This window comes from Polyodon spathula, chromosome 6, assembly GCF_017654505.1.
Source record: "Polyodon spathula isolate WHYD16114869_AA chromosome 6, ASM1765450v1, whole genome shotgun sequence".
NCBI classification, from domain to species: Eukaryota; Metazoa; Chordata; class Actinopteri; order Acipenseriformes; family Polyodontidae; genus Polyodon; species Polyodon spathula.
In genome coordinates this window covers 72,680,913-72,705,803 of record NC_054539.1, presented here as the reverse complement: position 1 = coordinate 72,705,803, position 24,891 = coordinate 72,680,913, and the positions used below count along the sequence as shown (strand labels likewise).

At 37.3% G+C, this 24,891-nt stretch overlaps 1 protein-coding gene across 1 annotated transcript in view; it reads right to left on the bottom strand.

Moving 5' to 3' along the window:
• Positions 1–24,891, bottom strand: part of LOC121317587 (ephrin type-A receptor 7) — a 63,984-nt gene that overhangs the window by 29,840 nt on the left and 9,253 nt on the right. Inside the window, exons 4-5 of the mRNA XM_041253681.1 lie at positions 11,834–11,989; positions 8,853–9,188 (exon numbers count right to left, since the gene is read on the bottom strand). Coding sequence (XP_041109615.1) covers positions 8,853–9,188; positions 11,834–11,989 — 492 coding nt within the window. The remainder of the gene's footprint in view (positions 1–8,852; positions 9,189–11,833; positions 11,990–24,891) is intronic.

Here is a 24,891-nt window from a genome sequence, read left to right as displayed (position 1 = left end):
GCAGTATTTAAAATTGTCAAGGGGTTTAACAAAGGAACTGCTGAGAATTATTTTTCACAGGTCACAGGTCACAGAACTAGGGGCCAAGGGTGGAAGCTGAGGAAAACCATATTCAGAACCAAGCTTTTTCACATAAAGTGTGGTGACCCATTGGAACAGGCAGCCGGACAGAGCTGTTGAAGCAGAGAAAATCGGATCCTTCAAGAATAGAGTGGATGCTGTCACGAACAATACTATATAACCCTCTGTGACCATAATTAGACCTTTAGCTAGCCGTCTTTTTTTGTTCTTCCTCTCCTGTGCTAACGGACTATGCTGCATCAAAGTGAGTGAGCACAGGTGGGCCGAATGGCCTTTTCTCATTCTTAAAATATCTTATGTTCTTATGTTCTAACAAAGTCAAAAAGTAATCTTGTTACCATTTATCACATTAGAGTTAAATCAGTCATCCTCCTCATAACCTGTAAAGAGGTCATCCACTGCGGACCGGCCCAGAATTAACTACTGCAATTAGTATTCAGCCCAAAAAAAAAAAAGGGTTTCAAAGGAGGAATATTAGAGTGCTGCATTCTCTTGCTTCTTGTCATTCTCCTTTGGGAGGATGAGGCCATAATCTTCCCTAATAGGCCATTTATTTCACACCCGAGGGCAACGTTTCATCTATTTCAATAATATAAATAAATAAATAAATACCAAAACAAATACATAAATAAATAGAAACGCTTACATTCTGCTGTAAGTATTACAATGAACAAATAAAAGTAGATACTTACACAAAGTGCACAGTTGAGGTATTTAACTATTAGGCAATTCGCCTCAACAAAATTGGTAGGGAAAGCCTGAGAACGGAATGCAGTGTTTAAGTACCGTAATTAATGACTGGTGCAAGAATCTGTCTAGGACTGAAGGAAGCATTTCCAGAGAGGACAAGATTTTGACCCCGGATCTCCCCAATGCTGGATTTGCCTTTTGCCTGCAACGCTGAAAGACACAATAGGCACTGGTGCTACGGACTGGACAAAAAAATCTAACTTGTACTTAGGGGAGGTATTGGGTGGAGGGGAAAAGTTTCAGTTGTCATCAAAAAACAGCATCTTCTACTGCAGAACTAATGAGTGTCTTATTGCAGTGTAACTTTTTCTCAAGAGATGATAGGGACAGCAGAGGCATGGTGACTAAACTACCCCTTCACAACATTATATCAGGAGTGATCCATAGAAGACAAAGGAGAGAAGGTTGGAGATGGATAAGAGTAGGCTTTGGGGCTGTCAGTGTGCCACCTTTCATAAGCACTAGCACAAGGGAAAAAATGAACAGGGGCTATACTGAAACTATGTTCGCTCAAGCACAGTGATTCAGGGGGATCTTTAGGGGCTCGTCTGCCAGCAATAAAAGGCTGAAACAGGATACTTGGAGAGATTAATTACCCAGATAGGGCATGATAATACAATTTAAATGGGAAAGTAATTAAAGTGCACCTTCCATGAAAATTATTCATTGCTGACGGATTGGGTGACAGACAAATCTGAAGGCATTTCCAAAAAAAAAAAAAAAATCTACAGGTTAAGTGTGGCAGGCCTTTTCCTTGGGAGACCTCCACAATGTCCTTGCAGCTGTTGAATCAAACCTCCCCGCCCAGCTCTCATCAAATTACTGCATGTGAAGAAAAGGGCAAAAAAAGCAAAAAAAAAAAAGGCTCCCAGGTAATGTAAAACTGGGACACATGCTACAAAAGAGGATCCGCTTAACTAGAAAATTACACCACATGCCAGCGGTCAGCTGGGAATCACCGGATTCAATCAATCCATACCATTTAATGCCATAATGGCAAGTGAGACCATAAAAAGCAGCAAGCAATCAATCAATAACCTTATCGCTCCCTAGTGTTATCCTTACAAATGTGTTGGACAATATCTCTTTTGTAGTGATAAAGTGACGATATAAATTAGCAGTCAAGTGTCATGAGAATGAACTGCCCTGTGCTAGCATTTAACTGAATGCCCCTTTTTCCTTGGTTTGAATTCTTATTCTTTTTGGAATTGTCATTATTAACACAAGACACACCTTGTATAATAAATAGCATTGTCGGGAGTTTCATAAATAAAGACATTTTATAAATAAAGACAAAGAGCATCCAAAATGCACTCCAGGGGCCTGCTCAAGTGTCTTAACACAAAAGTGCAATTTGCAACATTTTGTATGTGAAATAAAAATCATTATAAATAAAATAAAACAGGTACAGAACTTGAAAGAGTAAAATCATAGCTTTATTTTCACTTTCACTAAAATAATTACGTAATTTGCTTAACCAGCTTTATTTACTGAAAGCCAGAAAAAAAGCAAAATGATTAGATTGTTTTGTTGCTAGGGTCTAAGCTGCTCACTGTGACCACCATAGCAACCATACTCATTAGAGAGTTGAAATTGGTAAACAGCAAGCTAAGTTATAAAATACTGGAACTGCTGCAAGACTTTAAATGGCCAACCACTGCCATATTTTTCAACTCTGCAAACATTTTAACTGACCCTGATTGACTTTCACTACTGGTTGCTAGGGCGACCACCTTTTCAAATATTGTTGGTTGGCCTTTTGCTGTGTGTAGCTGTACCTTCATTTTGCACCGAAAGATGATTCCTCTGAAATATGCTGCATTTATGTGGTCTGGTTACAGCTGATAGCAGCATGTATTACTTAAAATTCAAAGGTTTTTTCCAAGTTGTAAATTTTTATGTTATTTTTATAAAATAGTGATACTATGGTTAATGTTTAGATCATTTCCAAAATTACGTTTTCAAAATAGGGGAAAAAAATACCGATCAGACTTTTATTGGAGTATGTTATGTGGATACTGATTAATATGATGTTTCAGATTTCATATATTACTTGTTTTCAGCATACCGATGAAAGCAAATATAATAATGTTTTTTTTTGTATGCAATACAATTATTTTTGTGCAATGCAACAGATGTCACAGTGCGAGACCGGGTCAGTCAAAACCTTAGAGCCATGATTCTTGTAAGTATGAGGACACAATTAAAAAGAATTTAAATAATGCACAATATATTCATATGATATTTATTTGTGTTTATTGTTGCTGCATTGTCACATCTAAGTAGAAAAAGTCAGTTCAAAATCTTAAACAAAGTTGTTGCTATATTTATGTCTTAAACATAAATCCAGCTGGTCTGTTTTCAATACACACCTATCATATGTTAACCATCTGGCCATTTGGTAGGTCAAGAATAATTTTAGACTTCCTATCCTTTGATACTTTGATACACTTTTTAAAAGTATTTCCATGTAGCTAAAGTATAAAGGCTATGTCACAGTTGGTAAAGCCCATTTTATACTGAATCTCGGAGAAACAAAGTAGAGAACCGCAGGGGGGGCCTTTGTGTCTTCTCTGATCAACCTCACTTGAAACTGGCAGCAGTGCCAACAACATGCAGAGGCAAGCAGGAATTGGAGCAAAAAGGCAAGGCTCATAATCTGCACAGTGGTTTAAGGAAAGAATGCTAATCAAAGGGTAAACCGAACACTTGTTGGGTAGCAACATGTGTATGCTGTCACTGGGTTGTGGGAGGCTTCAGGGTGGATACTCCAGATTGTGTTGCACTAGTTTAGGTGACAGGAGATCATGTAAATGATGGCTGGTTGTTTGGTTCAGAGAAGCTTGCTGTGCTTCTGTGTCAGTGCATTCTAATACACAGGGTCATATTTGCAAAGGCTACAGGTCACTTAAAAATAGCACACAAGCATGACAGCTCAAAGGAATTCAATGTAATTTTCTATGACAATTTGTTTTATGTACATTTTTATTTTTGTGTAGATAATATACGGGGCCAGATTCTCAAGTAGGATACCTAAATTCATTTTATTGCATGAAAGAATCAACTCTAGAAATGTGCAATTTTATAGAATTGTATGACATTTGTTGGGTATCTCCACAGAATGCTGCAGTCAGCAGAATAATAGATTTGTCACAGTTCTTTTTCGTTTTCCTTTTATTATCTTATATAATTTTTACCATTTGTCATTCTGTGTGGCTTTCATTCATGTCGCTTTGTTTGTTTGGCCTCCTCCTCTTCCCCTACCACCACCTTGCAGTGTGCTCTCTGTTTGGGGGAGGTGGCCCTACGAGCCACTTCCTATTTGCAGCACTAGACTACATGATGTCATTGTGTATTTGCCAGTCCGTCAGCATTGCAGATAGCTGTCAGCACCCATGGACGTCATCCGTCATTAATTTGTCTGTACAACTGCAATTTAAATCATCCACATTGTGGATTCTCCATCCTGAATTGTGTAGAAACAACACCCACTGTCTATTCTTGCAGAATTATACACCTGCATCCAGTAGTCTGCCTCAATCAGGCTGTTTGTTAAGTTTTGTTGCTGTTCCTATAACCATTATAATTCTAGACAGAATATTCTGGCTTGAATCTTTGAGGGCTACTTCTGTCTGGTTTATAGGTTTCTACTGTGCTATTTATAATATTATTTGATGCACATTGTTAGCAAGAAGAGAAAATTAGTTAATATAACTCATGTGTGTTGCCATTTGCCTAAGTGTTCTGGCAGAAACTGGTTAACAAATGGTTAAACTCAGCTGCTGTTAAAAATGAATTAGCAGCACAGCAGAAGGAAGATTAGGTTAGGAGGCTCAATACCAATTCAACACTATCCAGAAGCTAACACAATTTTCTTTTTTTTTTTATTACAACTAAGGCAGTTTTTTCTGTGGTATAATTAGTTGAAGTGTAAAACCTCCATCTGCTGTGGGATTACTATCCGCACACAAACACACACACGCATTCACGCACACACACACATGCACACGCACACAATACACGTTCCCATGCTCTCCTGTTAGGGGTTGTGATTAAATTGAGAACTATTAAACTGTACATCCTATTTACTTGCCAGTAACCTGACTCAATCCCCTCTTGGTAAAAATTAATCAAAAAGAGAGGATGAGGTGTTAGGTTTAATAATGTAGTCACTCACAGCAGTGAACCCAAGCAGGCCCAGGAAGTGGTCAGTGTTTTAGATACCAGGACAGTCCAATTAAAGCTCGCTCAGGCGTTTCAGCTGTCGCCTTGGGAAAAAAATGAAACGTCAAAGGCCCACTGACTGCGGCTCAGGACAATGAGTTAATATCTCACCAGAAATCCACGCAGATGGCTCTTGCTGCTTTCATTTGGGCTGAAACTTGTTTCAATAATTGTTTTAGGATTTATTTCTTCATTTCGGTTTTTCGCTATGTTATTTGCTTTGTGGAAAAAAATAATAAAAACTAATTGATTCGTTATTTAAATTAATTTTATGTGGATGTGTACATGTGAGGGAAGATACATTGGCTGCAATTTGTAAATATGACATATATTTTACTTAGGATTCAAGTTGAAAAGTTCTAAGTGTTGTGTTGTATATTTATTAAGTTATTTTCTTATGTCTTGTCTTTTGGCACAATAGAAACCATATATACTCCTTAACCAGTTACAGCGCTATGTTAAGGGAATTTTACGCATTTGAACAAATATGAATTCGGCATCATTTTTAAATTAGCATTTAAAGTGTGTTCAGTATTTATTCAAAGTACTCACCCAAAATACATTTTACTCACATTGTGTCTAAATTGGAGAGAAAATACTCAGTGACCCAAAACCTTATCTGGAGCACTACATACTATTAAAACCTGTAGATCTCTGGACTACTCTGTGTATTTTAAAATGGGTCAGAAGCGGTAACCAAAAACATCTGAGTGTGTCATATTTAAAAACCCCATGATCAGTGGTCTAAATCATAATAAATTAAATAATAATTAAAAAAAAAAAAAAAAAAAAAAAAAAAACATGCCATATGGGTCTAATTTGGGCAATTAAAAAACAAAACAAAACAGCAAACCATCTGTGTTTTAAAGCTTTCTAATGTCACCACACTGTAGTTTACAGATAAATGCCTCTCCACCACCCTCCCCCTCTATTGTAGTTAATGACTAAATATTGTAAAAATTGGGACACTAATTGTCTGGTGTTGACGTGCCATGGGTAATTATGAATCGCTCACACAGAAGCCTTGCTAACTGATTTTCACAGGTCTCCTTTGCATGTCTTTATGTCCTTGATGAGGCAAGCCACAACAGGCTGATACGTACATCTCCGACATGCACCTTGTCACTAAACATACATCATCCCATTCGGCTCATCCCAGATTCATTTTACTGGCTGGTAGCAATTATCTCTCTCTTTGTGCCTGGCCTCTCAACAAATGGAGTGCAGGATGGTTACACATTTTTCTTTTTCCATTTTAGTTAATTGACCCCCCACCTCTGTGACCACAACTTCTTCATAGATTTTAGTTAATGACTAAAGAGGCAAAGTCTTTACCCTTCTGGCCTTAAGTAATACAAATACATACACAGTAACTGCTTGGCATTGAGTAAATGGGAGACAGGACCATATAATGAGTTAGTACTTTTATAAGCACCTGACTGTACATGTTCTAATCTGCACAGACAAATATTGTAGGAGTTCCCTGCCAGTATCAACCACAAAGTTAAATATGTGGGTTAGTGTAGAGGTTTGGTGCTTTAGTTCTAGGCTATCCTAAACAGTCTTTATTGATCCAGCCATTAATTGACATTATTTCATTGAGCACCATTCATTTACATTATAAATAACCATAACTTGAAACATGTTTTGATCAACCCCCCAAAATGAAATTGATTTTACAGTTGTAGCATGTAATGCAGTACCTAATGCGTAAGGATATAAAAAGTGCTGGAGCCTTATCTTCATTCCAGCCTGGTTTAGGCATGTATGTTTAGAGCAGTGTGTTCTGCTTGCATGACTACAGTCTATTTACACAGAACAAACACTGTTTGGTTGAAGAACAGAGCTTGTTAATGACTACATTAGCTCACATAGTTTTAAGAAAATGATGCTATGCTGTTGCTCAAGCCTAGAAGCAATAGCTTTTTTGATTCAATCATTTTAAAGGTTAAAGATCTCACATGTCCGGATGTGATTTGCCACTGAATGACAATAAACTCCTCTGAGACCACACTACATGCATTGCTACTTATGATGCTTCACTGTAGAAGAGCACAATGAGATCTGATTATGTTTGCCTTAATAACCAAATAAAGTATCATTATTAGAGCGCATGTAATTACTCTAAAGGAACACCAATAATAGCTGTACATATATATATATATATATATATACACACACACACACACACACACACACACACACACACACACACACACAAAAGAAAAAAAGAGTTTGTCTGGTAGCAAACATATTTTATCCCATACTGTTGCATTGACAATATTGTCAATCATGAGGAAGGGGATATATGCTACTCCAGTAGTCTTAAGATACTCATTAACATCTAATGGCTTAACACATGAATCATGACTGTTTGACAAACCAGCTGTGAATGTAACTAATTACTCAGCTGTCAAAACTCATGGTTCATCAAAACCCTACAATGAACATACTACATATACCTCATTAAATCTGACTTTTGCATCTCTTTCTGAATCTTCTCAAAACAAATGATTATTAACCTTTGACTTCCCTGTTCTATTACTATACATTTTGTTGAGGTGTCCCTCAGAGCCAGGACTCAAGCCCACAAACTAGTAAACTGCAGCTGGATATTCAAAATATCAGTTGGCATTAGTGGACTTAAGCCTGCCACACACAATCTGACTCAAGCTGTCCCGACTCATCTCATCTAAGTATGCACAGATTCCGTAATCAGTTGTGCACAGTTTTGGTTTGACCTCACAACTGAATTTTTCCAGACTGGGTGTCGCACACTACTAAGACTGAATTAGACTGACCACAACTAGATCCTGGTGATTACTATGTATGCAAACTTAATTAATACTGCCCTGTACACATTTTTTTTATTAACTTAGCCCAACATGGCGATTTTCACATTATGCATGACATCGTATGATGATTGATGGCGGAGACAGCGCCACGAGGCAACTAAAAAGAAGTGCTTAGCTTATTAATTTGTCTATTGACCATTTACACCATATAAATGTTTCAGAGTGTGGATCTAGGGGCTTGTGATTTGAGACCTATTGGAGATCGACGCCACAGTTACTTTTAGCGCAGTAAGAAAATATAGGCTGCCAGTAGATTGATAATGACAAGGTAAATTGATAATTTACCTTTGATTAGTAAACGTCTAAAAAAAATATTCAAAAGTGCACATATTTGGTATTTTTGAATTCGGGAAAAAAGAAAGTGTTATGTCCCATATTAATATTAATACACACACACACACACACACACACACACGCATACACACACACACACACCTGATGCGATCTAATTAGAACCAGACTCAAGACTACCCCCAAGGTGGTCTGAGTCCGGTTCTCAAGTACGCCATTAAACCTGAGTAGTGTGGATGCAAACCGTATTTAGCACTTTTAAGCCTGTTTAAAGGAAACTATCATGGTTTAAAGGCATAGTGTGGACAGTGCCTAAATGTAGCCTAATGATAGCCAAAGGGGTATAATCAAGTGCGAGCAGAGCCTTCATTTTGAACCTTGGTAAACTCTGCCATACTTCAAATACAATTGTGTACTTTAGCAGAAAACATTACTGAAAAATAGAAGAATAACTCTTATTTAGGAAACCTGCACTGATATGCTGTTTGGGTCTGTGAATGAATAATACATTTAAATGTCATACTCTTTCTCTTTATTTTAAATAAATAAAACATTTAAATTACTTTAGTTTTGCTTGTTCCCAGTGCTGATGTTGCATTATTGCCTTACCTTAAGATCCTTTAAAAAAATAAAACTTCCAAACAATCTTACCTGCTTGACTGGTCGCAACGCTGACTGTGGCAAAGAGCCTCTGGGTGCGACTGAGGTCTGAGACCCCATTCACAGCTTCAACCTCAAAGGTGTAGTTGGCGTGGGAGAGCAGGTCCACGATGGTGGCAGAGGTATCAACTAATCCAGATTGCTGGGGTACAAATCCAACGATGCTGCCGCAGGGCGCACACTCTCCCTGCTCCCAGCTGCACTTCCTGCACACAATCCTGTAGGTGACGTCACTACGGCCCCCGTTGTCTGAAGGCGGGCTCCACTCCAGGGTCACAGTGGTCTGGTTGATATTGTAAATCAGGTTCTGTGGTGCAGACGGGGGTCCTTGTGTAGGGGAAATAAGAAAGTTGAAGAAAAGGTGTCCGCCCCCCCCAAGTGCTAACAAGATAGTAAAGTTTTGTTTTTAAGTTTATGTATTAATAAATAATACAAAACACAATTGTTACCAAGCTAGGAAAACCAGACAAATTTGATCTTTAAATCACCAAATACTAACTCTAACCTTGAACTCAGCCTTAAACTGTGGACCCTTATAGTTTCACAAAGCAGCATACAGACCTATTTCTGTTAACTAGCACTGTAGGTTTTGCATGCCTCCTTGTTGCAGTAATTAATTCAATTAATGAGCCAGTGCCTCGCAGTTTCAAGAGCAGTTAATAAAAAAGATGAGGAAAAAAATAAAGCTTTTAAGATTCGGTACCTTGATCAGGTGTTGAACAGAGAAGAGAGGGTGGTGCACAGACAATGAAAATGTGAATGTAGCTGGGGTCCTCAATAGTTACCCACCTCTTCCAGGTCCACTTGAGGCACACAGGGTTCAGATGGGTTTTTTTAATGTATTGTTCAAGTGGTTTTAATGTTGCCTTGGGTACCATTTAATTCACTTTATTCATTCTGACTTCACACTCATTGGTACCTGAAGAGGGGCCAAGCATGCTGCCTGACAGTTTTTGGGTTGAAGTCAAAGAGAACTCATTGTTCCACCACTACCAAACTAACACTACTGCAACGAATTAAATAACAGTAAGCAGGTATAAAAAGTATATTGTTTTTTGCGCATTTTGAGATTTCTTTTAGTTTGACCATGAACAAATAATATAAAAGGCATGCCTTTGAACATATGCCTTTGAGCACATATCAATAGCAATGGAAACTAGTTGTCCCTTCGGCCACCTCCCACTCTCTGTTAATGCAAACCTTCTTTGCATTTTCTGCAGGAATAGAGACTTTTCACAGATGCACAACCGCAATGACTGCTAGCTCTCTTTTCACACTGCTTTACAAGTTATCAGAATTCCCAAGCTACCAAAATGCGTGATTCAGAATTACTACCTGGCAAACATAAAAAGTCACATTTATGAAGGAAATTGTAATTGGGTGTTTTTTCTGCTTATTGTGACACTATTAATAGATTGCTTTCAATAATAGTGTCTGAACTGATTAAGACATCCTGATCCCTGTTTTGCTTTTGATTGCCTGAGAATAGTAGTAGTCATACAGAAACAACCTCTACTACCTTCACGTTAGCAATCTACTGATGACCATTGTTTTCCCAGGGAAATACACCACTTTGAACCTTCCTGTCACATGTAAACTTATGGCTTACATGGTAGAGACCACATAAAGGCATTCCTGATCCTTGTCCTGATGTGATTTGTTTCATTGTTTGTGGAGAGCTTTGAATTTGATCGCTTTTCAGATGTTCATTAAAAAACTGTCACTCAGTCTGTTTACACAGAGATATAAATTCACATCCAATTTCTACTCAATGTGATACTATTCAACATCTATACCAAAGTAATCTGACAAAAAACTTTACTCTTCCTGAAGTTGTATGTATAGTGACAAAGAATGAATCCAGTGTTGATATATAATTAGAAAAAAGAGATTCCACATCGATATCACGCTAGGGATTGTCCGTAAAGGATAGAGAGCCTACAAGACCAGGAAAGTCTGATTTTGAAACAAAAAAAGGTAACATTAATTTATTCTATTCAGAGTCTCCAGCTGGTAGGTTTGCAAGGCGTAATTAAATTACTATCCAAGTTTTGTTCCCCTTTACTTCTATGTGCTTTTGTATCAAATGTCTTGGTTTTACAGACACACAGTATAACTAGTCAAAGGGTTATTCTGGTTGATTAAATCTAAGCTCACAGAGCTAAAACCGAATTAATTTAAAGAACTGATTATGCCTAAAATCTAACATATAAACACAGAACGAGGGAGGTACACAAATCAAGGCACAAACACAGACAGACAGATTATTTTGTTGACATAGATATATATATAATATAATATATATATAGATATATATTATAATATATATATATATATATATATATATCTCAGAAATTTTCCTGACCTTAAAATTAGTCTTGAGTAAAATAACAATGTTTGTAAATTCAGCCTACTAAGAGAAAATATATAGTTTATGGCACAATGCCAGACAGTTCACCAACACTAAAAATACCTATGGGCAGATATTACAAAGCAAAGGGTCCCATTTAAGTGGCAGGTTGTATTCACAGCAGGTAGGTCATGCTCCACCTATACAATCTTTACCTTCATTCAGGCTCTTAGTGTGGCCTCTCCCAAACTCTTAGTAAACAAATTTTAAAAATCAGCCTTGCAACGAATGGACCTTTTTTAAGTACTTGCAGGCCCCTCATGTTAAATCTGAAACCCCATTAAAGAAGTTTGTAAACACTGCTATCTAATTGCAACAACCACCAGGAGAGATTAGAAAGGAGCAACTGTGCGATCTCCCACTATAGTCCCAGCCCGTCAGCCCCTGCTAATCAGAATCATAAGCAACACCCTAACTATCACGATCAAGATCCATAACCTGACTTAGAATGTAAGCGTGCTTAAGCCCACTCAGCCAAAACATTAGTTGTACAGTATGTAGCTTCTACGAGCTGGTGAACATAACCTTAGCTGGTGAACATAACCCATTCTGCTAATCTCACTTGTGCATGCCGCAGATGGTGGGTCTGAGGCTGCTCTGTAATAGCCATCGTTGCAGTCACATTGGGAAGAGCCTTCTCTGTTGGTGAAGCTGTGAGCAGGGCAGCGGGAGCACTGCAGGTCTTGGGAGGATGATTTATAGAATCCACGGCCACAGGCTGGAACAGAAAGAAACACATTTACCCTTGAATGAACAGCAGAACCCTGGCTGTGCAGGATCAAAAAAGAAAATGAGTGCAAGTTCCAGTACACCCAGGACAGCTGCTGCTCTGATTAGGCCAGTTCCAAAACTGCAATTCTATTTCTTTTTTTAAAGTTTATTTATTTATTTATTTTATTATTATTATTATTATTTTATTTTATTTTATTTATCACAGACCAAATTATCTGATTAGGGAAATCTGTTCTGCTAATCCTTCCAACAATAGAGAAATAGGTTGTTCAGTTTACCTGGTAGAACATTTTATAGTGGACCTACAAGAAATGGGGACAGGACAGTTCAAATTTTGATAATTATCTTTAGGCAGGTAGCTTTGGAGATTTAGAGACACTTTCGCTACATTTTAAACACAACTGGCTTAACTTTTTCTATTTCAGTATGCATTGTCTCTTTAAAATACTCCTCAGATGGTACTGTTCACCTTATGCTTACATTGCTTCTAATCTTGCTGTTTGCTAAGTAGTTGATTTTGCAAAGCTGCTGAAGCAAGCTAGTTATTATATCATCTACCCCCTAATCACGCAATCTTGCTCCCTGTCAGCACTGATGGATTTTTGCCTAGAGAAATGTGGTATCAGGCTGCACAAAGTGAGATGCCACAAGACCTAAAGGGATTATGCTTTCCCTGAGCACGATGTCAGAGAAATCTTCTTGTCCAAATGGCAACAGGGGAATAAAGAAACACAGCAGTGGACCTTGTAACCGCATACTATTAAACACAGTTTATTGCAAACGTCTGCTAGCATTAAACTGGTTTGCATTATGAATAATCAAAGATCACTAACTTATTGCAATAAAGCTAAGGACCTAACTAGATACAAATTGGTCCAACTATAAAATATATAATTGAATCTTTTTCTCTTTGTCAACAATTAATTCTATTCTAATTAATACTTGGCAACCCATAACTGGGAACTCAAGACAGTACATTAAGACATCCTTAATGATTTGCTGTTATTAACTTTTAAGGCTCAAACTGCCTTGTTTCAGTGGTAAAGGGAGACAGTACACAAAAATGTAACAACCTAAATGTACTCTTGTGATATCTCTACTCCTGGACTGGGTCTTAGTGGGAATAATGAGGCACTGTGCAGCTTCTTCTACTTACACTGGAATGCAATACTTCCATTTTCAGTACAGCCACAAAATGTCTTAATTGAAGGCTTTAATCAATATCTCTTTCAACTTTTAGCTAGTCATTATTGCATTCATCTGCCTGTCGTTTCAATTTACCGTTACTGCTCTGCATTTGCATAACTATCTAAATGTTCTGCGTCATACAGTGCTGAATAAGATGTGAAAGAAGAATGATAAGATAGGCATTCAGACAAACCAATAAATGATGACTAGACATGTCTGGTATAATCTGCTGGTATCACTGGCACCAGTTCATGTTTTCTCCTCAGCTTCTCAATCTTGTGCTGAGTCAGAAAATAGTCATAAAAAACAAAAACTTCTAAAAATTCTTTGTCTGTTAAACTCTGCAGAACGCCAACAAAGTTAAGCAGATTATAATCATAAAAAGATCTAAGGTCAAATGTGCTGACAACATTGCAATATAACAGCTGTTTAATGCCAATTGCTGATTGATTTATCCAGCAGTTTAACATTTCCATACCAAGAACCAATCAGAGAAATAGTGGACAAAATTATTTAAACAGAGAAAGATGATACAGTCAACTTATCTTTTCTGTGAATAGGTCAAATCACCAGATTCATCCAATATGTAATAAATATTTTCCAGCAACAGTAGTAATACATTTTCAGAACAGTGTATTTTTACAGACTTTACCGCTAAGGAGCCTAATCATTCTTTTTCATAAAACAAGCATATCTTGGTTACAAATGTTTTACACTTTACTGTATATAATGTCATATTACATTTAATCAGCACTACAATGTGTTTTACTCAATTGCCAAGGGCTAGCTGGTCTAAGTTAACAACACTAAGCCATACGCTTGGGCTCTAATACTCAGTTGACTATCAGAGCCTGACTGACTGACTGAGTTCCTAATATATTTGTGCCCACACCCAAATAATTACTTACCGCACTGATACTTCGATAGAAAATTTTATAGAAAATGCCAGTGCATATCTTAGCCCCTGGTTTAAATTATATTTGTTTCCACTGCTCTGAACATTAATGTTTACAACGCAAGAGCATGCTCTTCCATTGGGATACAGTATGTAACTGGGACTTAGTGTGATAGTAGTGTAATATAATCATATGTACATACTGCAGATAGATACATTAGATACATAGATACATAACTGGTCCACACACTTACTGATACACATGTCTGGGTTCACAGTCCCTATTTGGCAATAATGTTAGATATCATTACCTAAGGTAACATTAGGTAATCCAAGATCACACGTAGGAAGTAAATACAGATTCCATGCTGACGCGACACTAAACATTACTGCCTAATTTTCACAATGTGTTAATGAGTATGTGTTATTTTTTTTGTTTTTTTGTTTTTTGTGTGTTTTGTGATCAAAGCTTGTTTATCACTGTGTCTAAAACTGAAGTGTTTTTTTTGGGGGGGGTGTTTATGTAATGATATGGAGCAGTGAAAGCTGGTCACTTGACACACAGAGGAGGCACATTGTAAGGGAGTTCGGTTTTTATATATAGACAGTGTGTGTGTGTGTGTGTGTGTGTGTGTGTGTGTGTGTGTGTGTGTGTGTGTGTGTGTGTGTGTGTGTGTGTGTGTTTGTGTATCCTTCTAATTATGAAGGTTGAACAGTTAATAAACTAATTTTCCTAGGATTTTATTTTTTTACACATTTCTTTTTTTAATTAAAAATGTAATGAAAATAGTCAAAGCAGTGAAAAAATAGCGATACAAAACATCAGAAACATTTTTATATAAAGATATGACATCTGGTGGTAGACCATGACAGCAATGCCCAAACATAAGTCACAAAAACTACATAAAACCATAAACAAAGTACCATAAACTGAACACACAAACACAGTGTAATTAATATACTGGTGGAAATGGGCTTCCATATTTGTAAACACAGTTGTGGTATCAAAATAGTTCATAGAAAGACAGCACAAATAGCAAAGTCATAATCCACATACAATCTTGCAAAGATAGCAAGTTTAGTGCAGTGATAATTTAATTCCCAATATATTACACTTACTATGGACTTTGACAGTAAAATTACTATTTTACAGCAAAAAGGATTAAAGCTGTCAGTTCAACAGCTCTTACCTTTACTTGTAAATAAAGTCTGCCCTTCTCTCCTTCTGAGATATGAAATGGTCAATCACACGTTCATGCCAGCAGGGACTGTTCTCCAGTGCCTTCATAATTCCCTTCCCAATACACAGAATCACCAAGTTCTTTAATCGATCTTGTCCCATTGTTTTTCTTGTATAAATTTTGTGTCTCTTGAGACACGAGAAACTCCTCTCCACACCCGCTGAAGTTGCACCTCTTGTCATTACTTTGTCAAGACCATGATCTTTGTGGTACCGCAGCAAATCTGCTACTTTGCCACTCTCGCCTTGCAGCTCCCTGTCTGAGTAAAAGACTTGCAGCTCTGCCTATAAGCGATCCATATATTCTGTACGGGGAATCAAATGATTAATCTGAAAATTCCTTATTCTTCATAGCAAAATTGTCAGAAATTAGTAGGACAAGGAATTGCGTTTCCTCCATGCATGCAAAACCAATTGGGAATCTGAAGTTTTACATTATCCAAAATGAAAAAATACAGAGCAAGAATGTTTTTTTCTTACAGTTTCATTGTGTTTTGCAACTTGAATTCAAGTGCTTTCATCTAGAACATGTTCAGTTCGAGTTTGGCCCAATAGCTTCAGTTTCACCTCAAAATTGATGTACTCCTTTGATTTGGCATGCCGTTTCACTACACGGTCCAAATTGTTTTAAATCGTATTTTATCCATGTATACGTAGATATTAAAAAGTAAACACAGCCAACAATACAGGCGGTTTGAAACAGCACTGCCAGTAAGCCAATCTACTCTGTCATAGCAATTACACTGAAGTAACCTACTTATTCCAGGATCTTCCTGTACTGCGTTTAGTTCAGCCTACCTTCTCCGTGTTCTAAAACGATTCTCTAAGAGTCGATCTACCACGTTCTCCATTTCGCATTAAATAACAGTTTTCAATAACATTGTCTGGTATCTAAATACTGTATTTCACTATTGACTTCATACAAAATATCTGCAGTTGGACAGGATGTTGTTTGAGGCACTAGCTATCCCATGACTTTCGCACATGCTCAGCATAAGCATCATTGCATGACAGTACACCAGATACACAGGGGAGGCCGGCCTCCTCTGTGAAAAAAAAAAGTGATTCATCCAATAAAAAACTGTTTTCTAGGGTCAAGTGACTGTTGGCCACTTGCATTAGCGTATACTGGAGATAGGGAAAACCAACAGAGCCGTGTCTCCGCCTAACTGCATAGTGTGAATGGTGTGTTGGTATGATCATCACCATCCTACTACTATAGTATTATTATAAAAGTATAATGATGATGATGATGAAGATTATGATATTTTTGGGGTGGCACTGCTTCTCTTGCCTCCTCTAAGAAGCCTCTACTGACATGGAGCTAACAGGGCTCAATCAAACAGTTTTGGTTTGCCCATTGTAGGCCTCAACCTTTCACTGCAGCTCCTGCACTTGTGTGAATGGCACAATAATCTTTCCCTTGGCTTCATTACCCTAACACACTTTCACTTATACAGCACATTATATGTGTAATGGGGTCTTTTCAATGTCACTTCACACATCAATGCGTTGAAAAAATATCAACCAATTAAACTCAAGCAACATGTCTTGTTGAGTATTACAGTACTGCTAACAAGCCTCGTGCTGTTAAAACAGACCGTCTGTTTTTTTTTTTTTGTTTTGTTTGTTTTTTTTTTTTTTTTGGGGGTTCAAAATAAAAAATGAATTAGATTACTGAGGCCTTTCAAGAAATTCAATTAAAAGTATCACTTTGAATTCTGTATTTGTTATAAGTAACATCAATTTACATAAAAGCTTTGTCTACTCTGCTTTAGAAATAAGCTTGGTTCCACCTGAAGTGAAATCCTTTGAGACATAACATACTGTAGAAGTTCAAACCAGAGCTGGAAATTCTACTAGCTCCTGAGTAAAGTTTGAAGTAAGCCTGATTCTATAATTTGCTGCAGGAGAGATTATATTGCCGGAAAAGGTAAAACAATAGTCTGCACTCAGCAGTAAAATAACAGGAACCCCTCAGTAAAGGCCTAATGAACGGAATATAGAATGACCTCAGGCTTGTGTTCCTGAAAATATCTAAATCACAATTCTCATTGTGGAGCTACAGGTAAAACAAAGAAATACTATCTCACTTAGAAAAAAAGTGGGTTTAGACACTAGTTTACTGCTGGACTAATTAACATTCTTGAACTGTGTCCAAGCTTTTAAAATGTTTGGTGATTAAATAACAATTTGAAGAAAGGCCAAAAAAACAGAGAGATGGATGAAATTGTGACCCTAAGCTGACATTCTCTGACAGTCTGACATACCGTTTCCTTTGGTCATGGCCGAGATGATAATTATTACTCATGGCCCTGTGCGACTCTGCAGCACAAAAACTGTTTTCTTTCGGTTAACATACCTTGATGGAAGGATCATTTTTAATTGGAAGCCTTGAAGCTAGTGTTACCATTGCTGTGGAATAGTCTTTTGAGTCTACAACCTTTTAAAAAAGGTACCCACTTATTAACCTTTAAATTACACTGCCAGATATCTCTCTAGACCATCAAGGGCAGACTGTCTGAAGCCAATAGGGACAATGGCTAATCTCGTAGTATTACATAATAAATGCTGGAACTCTTGTGGAATGCTTCAGGAATAAAGAGGTACTGAAACTGCAGCTAACATAAGAGTCTGTCTCCTCTGACTGTGCACTGCTCCAGCCAGGTTCACCCCACTGGCTGATTATGTGTTAAATCCTCCTTGCTGTCACTGTGGATATGGAAAAAAATGCACCAGTGTAAGCAGCAGAGAGAAAATACAAAGTAACTTAGAGATAGCACCCCATTAGAATGATAAAGGAGGTATAAGAAAAGAGTAGACGACAGGATGAGGAGGCTTGGGTCAAATATGATAAAAGAAACTTGATAAAAGACTTCCTTCTTATCTAAATGTTTACCAGACAACTGATAGCGAGATGGGTTTGTAAATGCTAACTTTAAACATGACTACCACGGCTTGGCACTTTGCCCTTCTTGATCAATATGTCATTCCCCTAGGAGATTTAAAAGAGTTTTTTTTTTTTTAAAGCAGAAACAAACAAAAAAATGTATTCCTCAATTCAATTTGTTTTTTTTTTTCTTTTTTTTTTCCCAGGTCAGGACCCAACTAAATGTATTTTGCTAAAAAGTCAGGGTTGTTTAAAATGTTCTTTGTTTACATATTTCAATCAAGTTAATGATCAATGTTTTTTCTCAAACCTGTTTGGTTCAATGAGCACTAAGGGTCTATGCAGGTTTACATTTGTCTGTGGCTCCACAGAGTTGCTATTGCACGCAGGCATTATGTTCACATTCTCTGCAAACTGCTCAGATCTGTGCTAGTGCTCTGCTGGAGCAGCAATTGAACGACACATTGCACAGAAGCAGAGCACCATGACCCGTTTTTGCCAACCATGGTGTTGCTAATGCATTTTGATACAGGAGCTCTGGGTTCAGCACATAGATAAAAAAAAAATAATAGAAAGAGGCACTGACATTACTCTACTTTTCATAAGCAACAAGATTCCCTTGACTCTTAATAAAACAATGTAAGCAGCAGGTATAGCTGGTTTTTCCTTTGAGCATTTTCTTCTATTACTACTGCACTACAAGATATCCAGAACATTAAAAAAAATGTACAAAAGCCTCCTTTACAGTGAGCATCTGTAATTTATCCCCAGACATTTTAATCTTCCACCTTTTAAAAGGAAGGCGCCTATACAGACGAAAAGAAAAAGATCCTGCTGACAACCTCTGTTCTGGGTGGGATTGTGCCTGGGACTTTCAAACAAGGTGCTTTCAGACTCTTACACCTTCACCTGGGTATAAAGAGAGTCATGACAAAGTATCAGCCACCAAAATGTAGAGAGGGAGATTAAAAGTCTCAGAAACACCAGATTCAAAAGGTAACAAGGATCATATTTTCCTTTATTCGTCTAGAGCCCACACATTACTTCAATTGAGCTGGCTGACTTGCTGGGGTTTAGAACATACAAACAACCGTTTTATTAATCTATCGTATCTGTGCTTAGGAAAAGATAAGTAGTTTTCCTGTAGGAACATTGAAAAGCTTAGCATTATCTGACACTTTCCTGGGAGGGTTTAACTGGCAGCGAAATTTCTGTGTCACCAGTTTCAACCCCATTTTAACAATATGGCTGTTGCTGGACTGCTGTAATCTCCTTATACATTTTCAAGACATAGAATGCTTCTATCTACAGTCATTATTGTTTGCAGTTTACAGATGTACCTGGTAATGTCAAATCACTACAGCTAAGATTTACTAGAGCTTGTTTTAGCTGCATTGATGATTAACCCCCAAGCTGTACAGCAACTGGAACCATACTGCAGTAAAACAAGCCAGCTGCAGTTAGAGGCAGCTACAATAGTGCAGAATTAATTTGGTATGTTGTTTATTTTGGAAGATATAAACCATAGTGAACATTAATTCCTGAAACTATCACATAACCTTTTAGTAACTGATCTAGATATTGAAAAGGAAACCAGATTTCATCATAAGAAAATTATTTCCTATAATGAATTTTATTCATGTTATACCTTGCGACTGATGGGGATTAAGGAGGAAAGCTTACACTATGAATATGTGAAGCAAAAAAGCTTTCTGTTCTTCACAAGCTGAACACTGAAGCTTTCATAATGAATGAACATTGAAAATTGTAATGCCTAATTTCTTTTCATTTAGTTCATTTGACCGGGTAAAAGAAATCACACTGCATCACTGCTGACAATGTCACTGGGGGATGTGGCATGTTCAACCCAAGACTTTTTCTGTAAAGGCTTACGTTGAGAAAAAGGTTAAAAACAATCTATTATTTCAAGGATAATGGTGGAAAGCTTTAGGGTCTGCAGAAGCCCTACCACTGAGACTAATCAGCAGTAAAAACGCCCTGGCTCCCCGAGAGAATGTCATCTCCCAATTCCCTGCATGCTCCTCCGATTCCGCCACCATGACAGGAACAGCTGGGCAGGACGACAATGTCAAACCAGCTGCTGGCACTGCTTCTGCTGCCTCTGCCCTCAGAGAGCAACACAAGGAGAACAGCATCCCCTCAGTCACCCACAGCTCACAGCAAGAGGTGTCACTGTGTGCCCAATGCATCTTACACTGCCTTAAGTGGTGGCGACAACAGAAAACAAAATAAAAAGTTACAAGAGATATACAAACTGCTATCAGTACTGGAAACAAAAAAACTACAATCACTTCAATAAATGACAGGGTTCTCATAAAAAGTCTCCTATAACAATGCACTATTTAACATTGAATGTAATGGATTACTTGTGTAAACACACCCACAAACTTTTTCATGTTAAGTTAAACTGTTCACTACTAGTGCCACAAAAATCCTCAAAATAATTTCTACCTGAAACTATTAGCTATTTTCTTACAAATGTTTTACACTTTAATGATCTTTGAGATTATAAGTACCCCACATTACCAGGCTACATAATGCCTCTGGAGATGCTGCCTTTTCTAAACAAGTATTAATGTATTTAATTTGTGCAAATCAACCTGGCCAATGAGGTGGAAAAGAAACCAATCTGTTTTTGTAAAAACACTGAAAGTTAATTTACTTACATGTTAAATAGCAATATAATCAATGTATCAAATCCCATTCTGAAGGATCTGAATCCTTTCGTTAAAGTGGAAGTTACTCGATACTCAATATATATATTCAACACACTATAGTTTACTATACTGAATACTGCAGTATACTACAGAGAACTATTGTAAACTACGTTTTGGCCACTGCTATAGATACTAGTATTTTTATGGAAGTACTGCACTTGTTCAATACACCTCTTTTAATATGTATGCCTATTGTATAAACTGTCAGTATTGACTTTAGTTCCACTTACAAGTAGCTCAAGGATAATAGTCTGGACACAGCTGTTCTATCATTTCATACGCATATTGTTTGCTCTGATAGTGTAGAGCAGAACAGTCATCATAATGAAACACTGTATTCTATCATAGCATCTCAGTCATCTCTGTTAGGGAAACATACGCACTGGAAATACTGGTATCTGATAAACAGATAAGTCCACTACAACCAGATGACATTTTGGCTTCTGCCTTATTCATGAGGTTCATCTTCATCTTGAGGTTCATCGGCCTGTAAGACTGCTGTAGAGATATGAGACACTGGATTAGAAGAATAATCCACTTTATTGCTGTGAGGACACACAACTTGGTGGCCTAAATATAAATAAAACATATAATTCCTTCCATTGTATAAAGATATGTCCTGTACAATGTGTCTGTATATCTGAATGGATATGTGTTGTATATGACACACGCATTCAAAATAAAGTAGAAGACCTTTTGCAGAAGTATCCAACATGCGTCTTTTTTCAGATTTCATATCTCTCTATATAATTGAACACCGATCGAATAATACATTCAGATTCAATACCAAGATGAATTTAAAAACAGCTTCAAGCTAGCAACCATTTCATGGTCAGCAAAAAAACACAAACTACCAGCAGCATTTGCTATTCAGTGTCAGATAGCATTATTTCCAAGATGACACCAGGGCCTTCATTGGCTATGCATAAGGTCAGTGAATATTAACTTCATTTACACTTGGCTGAGAATAGGCTGGTGTTAACAATGGAGCCCTGCCTCTTCTACTCAGCATTGTGAACCCAGACCTGACAGGACACTGCCATTGCGGAAGATGGATGATCATACTAGTTGACCCTGGTCCCCTGAAGCGTCACTGCATCAGCCTCCTCCTTTTCGACAACAAAGGACCTCTCGTCATCTTTATTTGTGCTAACAGGTCTAGACATTTCTATCGATCTGGGTTCTATATCTCTTACACTCTTAAGCTTGGCCTCTTTAGTATTTAAACCTTGGCACAGATGCATTTTTTGTAATTGCTTGCTACTGTCTGTTGGGAATGATGCAATTGGACAGGTGAACATTGTGTCAATGCAGACAATATCTTGTCATGAAGCTCAAATTTTCTCTGGAATTTCTGGGAAAGTGATATGTGACTATCCTTGAGACTTAACCCTCTCACTCCTGGAGGGGGGGAGGGGTGTGTGTGTGGGCTTGTTACCAATACAAGCTTCTGGAGGACTGCATAACCAGGACTATGCACTTCAGTCTTCTGTTGAACAAAAATCAATAGCTTACTTACTACATAACCTGCCCTTCCTTCCAGGACCAGTGGATGTCTTTTAATTTAGATTAATAGATTTAATTTAATAGAAGAACAATGTTGGTGAAAATAAGAATAATTAGCTTCAAATCTGACTTAAAAAAAAAAAAAAAAAAGATAATAATCTAGTTTCAAAACTGTCCTTGACCCTTAGTGACATGGAAACAGCAACTTTCAGAAGAGTAGCTTTTCAATCACATCTCACAGTGACAGCAGCATGAACTCAATCCATCAAGGGATTACTGTAATGTTAAGTGATTAAACTGGAGCCTCTCCTGAGGACTGGCATGTTCAGTATTTACATAATTAAGCTTAGTAACACTTGTAATGGATGACATGACTATTTGGAACACAAATACACACCTTATCAATCAAGTGAATGTCAACATGTATGTGGACTTTTCATGGCATTTGAAATGCAAAGGAGGCCTAGCATAGGCCTGCTGGTGCCTCTTTTGCCTAATTGTCCATACATCTCGGTTGTCTAACAGCCTTTCTGAATCCCCACACCTTCCCTCCTATGATTTCAGTCATCAATCATGGTCCCTGTGTTACTTTTAGTAAAGCTTCTGACAACAAGATATAGAAAAGTACAATTATTATGAATTTATGGACAGAGATGCCAATGTCTATCCTGTGAATCCCCTACTATTAACTCAGGAGAGGATTCAAAGGAATCCCTTCAGCACAGGTAGATTTGGTGCGGAATACCAGCCTGCTATATATGGCTCCCATAGGAAGAAAAGCATTTATTTAGTTTTAGCAGAGATAGCATCAACTGTCCAAGAGAATAAAGCTTGGGTTTTAGTGTGGATGATCGGTGCATAAAGAGTTAAAAAAAGAAGTGAAAGACAAGCTGTCCCCCTCTATCCCTCTCTCTCGACTGTGATGAATGACTTGATCACAACACATTTTAGAGAAAGCTCATGAAAGCACAGACGGGGGTTTCTCAAATGACATGAGTGACAGCTTGTCTCATTTACTCCAATGCTCCTTTCCACTTCATATTTTATACAAGCCCTTTTACACTTGTGTCATTCTGTGTTGGGACCAGAATAAACCATTCTGTCTTGCCACATATATTTTAAAAAGACCCCAGGGAGAGTGAGATAGTGGCTGTGATGACTACAGCCACCCTTTGCAGACAACAACTCAGGACACTTCATTATTTAACACCTATTGATCTATACATATCTGAAACAGAAACACATTGAAAATGTGAAAAAAACAGCAAGTTATCAAACGTGCTCAGCTATTTAAAGTGGAGATATCAAAAGCACAAGCCAAGGTTGCTCCAATTGTTTCTTCTAACTTGTATCAAAAACACAAGCTAAGTTAGAAGAAACAACAGAGGGAAACCTTGGCCAGCACCAAGCAAATAGGCACAAATGTAAAACCGATGGTGTGGGTCAAAGTTGCCCCAATTGTTTCTACTGACTCGGCTTGTGTTTTTGATGCAAGTTAGATCCACGTTTATTGTGCCTGAAAAACACAAGCCAAGTTGTTTTTGATACCTCCACTTTAAATTGCTGGGCACTTTTGATAACTTCCATTTCATCCTCAATCTGTTTTTGTTTCGGATATCACTTCTTTTTTCACTTAATGGATAATAACACACACACATTACGGGAATAACAAAATTGTTCAACCTATATTGAGGCAATGCATTGCCGTTTGGATAGGGTAAATGTAAATAGTAGCCTAGTCTGTTGAAAGGGTTAATAAGTTGGAGTGAAAGTATGACTAGTTAGGGTTCAAATCCTGCCATTATATATATATATATATATATATATATATATATATATATATATATATATATATATATATATGCACGGTAGTTATGTGTGCAAAACTATTTATGTTCAATGAAAGTGTCATATCAAAATTCATATCAACTACATTTTTTGATCAACTAGTTTACAATATAAACAATACAATATAAACCCTTTCTGGGAATCAAATCAAGACATGCTTCCAATGCACACGCCTTAGCTTTCACACCACAAAGTCTATCCTTCCAGTTCACAACATTTGCAAGCAGTATAGCAAGTAAAGAGATGAACAAAGACTTTGTAAATAATGATTATGTATTTTAAAAAACATAAACACAAAAATGAATTAATAATAAAAAAAAAATTATAGATGTTGAATTGAACACTTGCATTGAAAGTGCAGTTTTTCTGTATTTGATTCTTTATACTTGTAATTCTTGACGTTTTAAAAGTAAAATATTACAGGCCGTTTTAATCATGATAGAACAAATGAGTCTGCTTTTAAATCACATAGACCCTTCTTCAAAAGACCTGCAAAAGTATCAGGTGAGACGGTACTGTTTTGACAAAAAAATATGCCATGACAAAAAATTTTTTTATAGATATATATATATGATATATACCC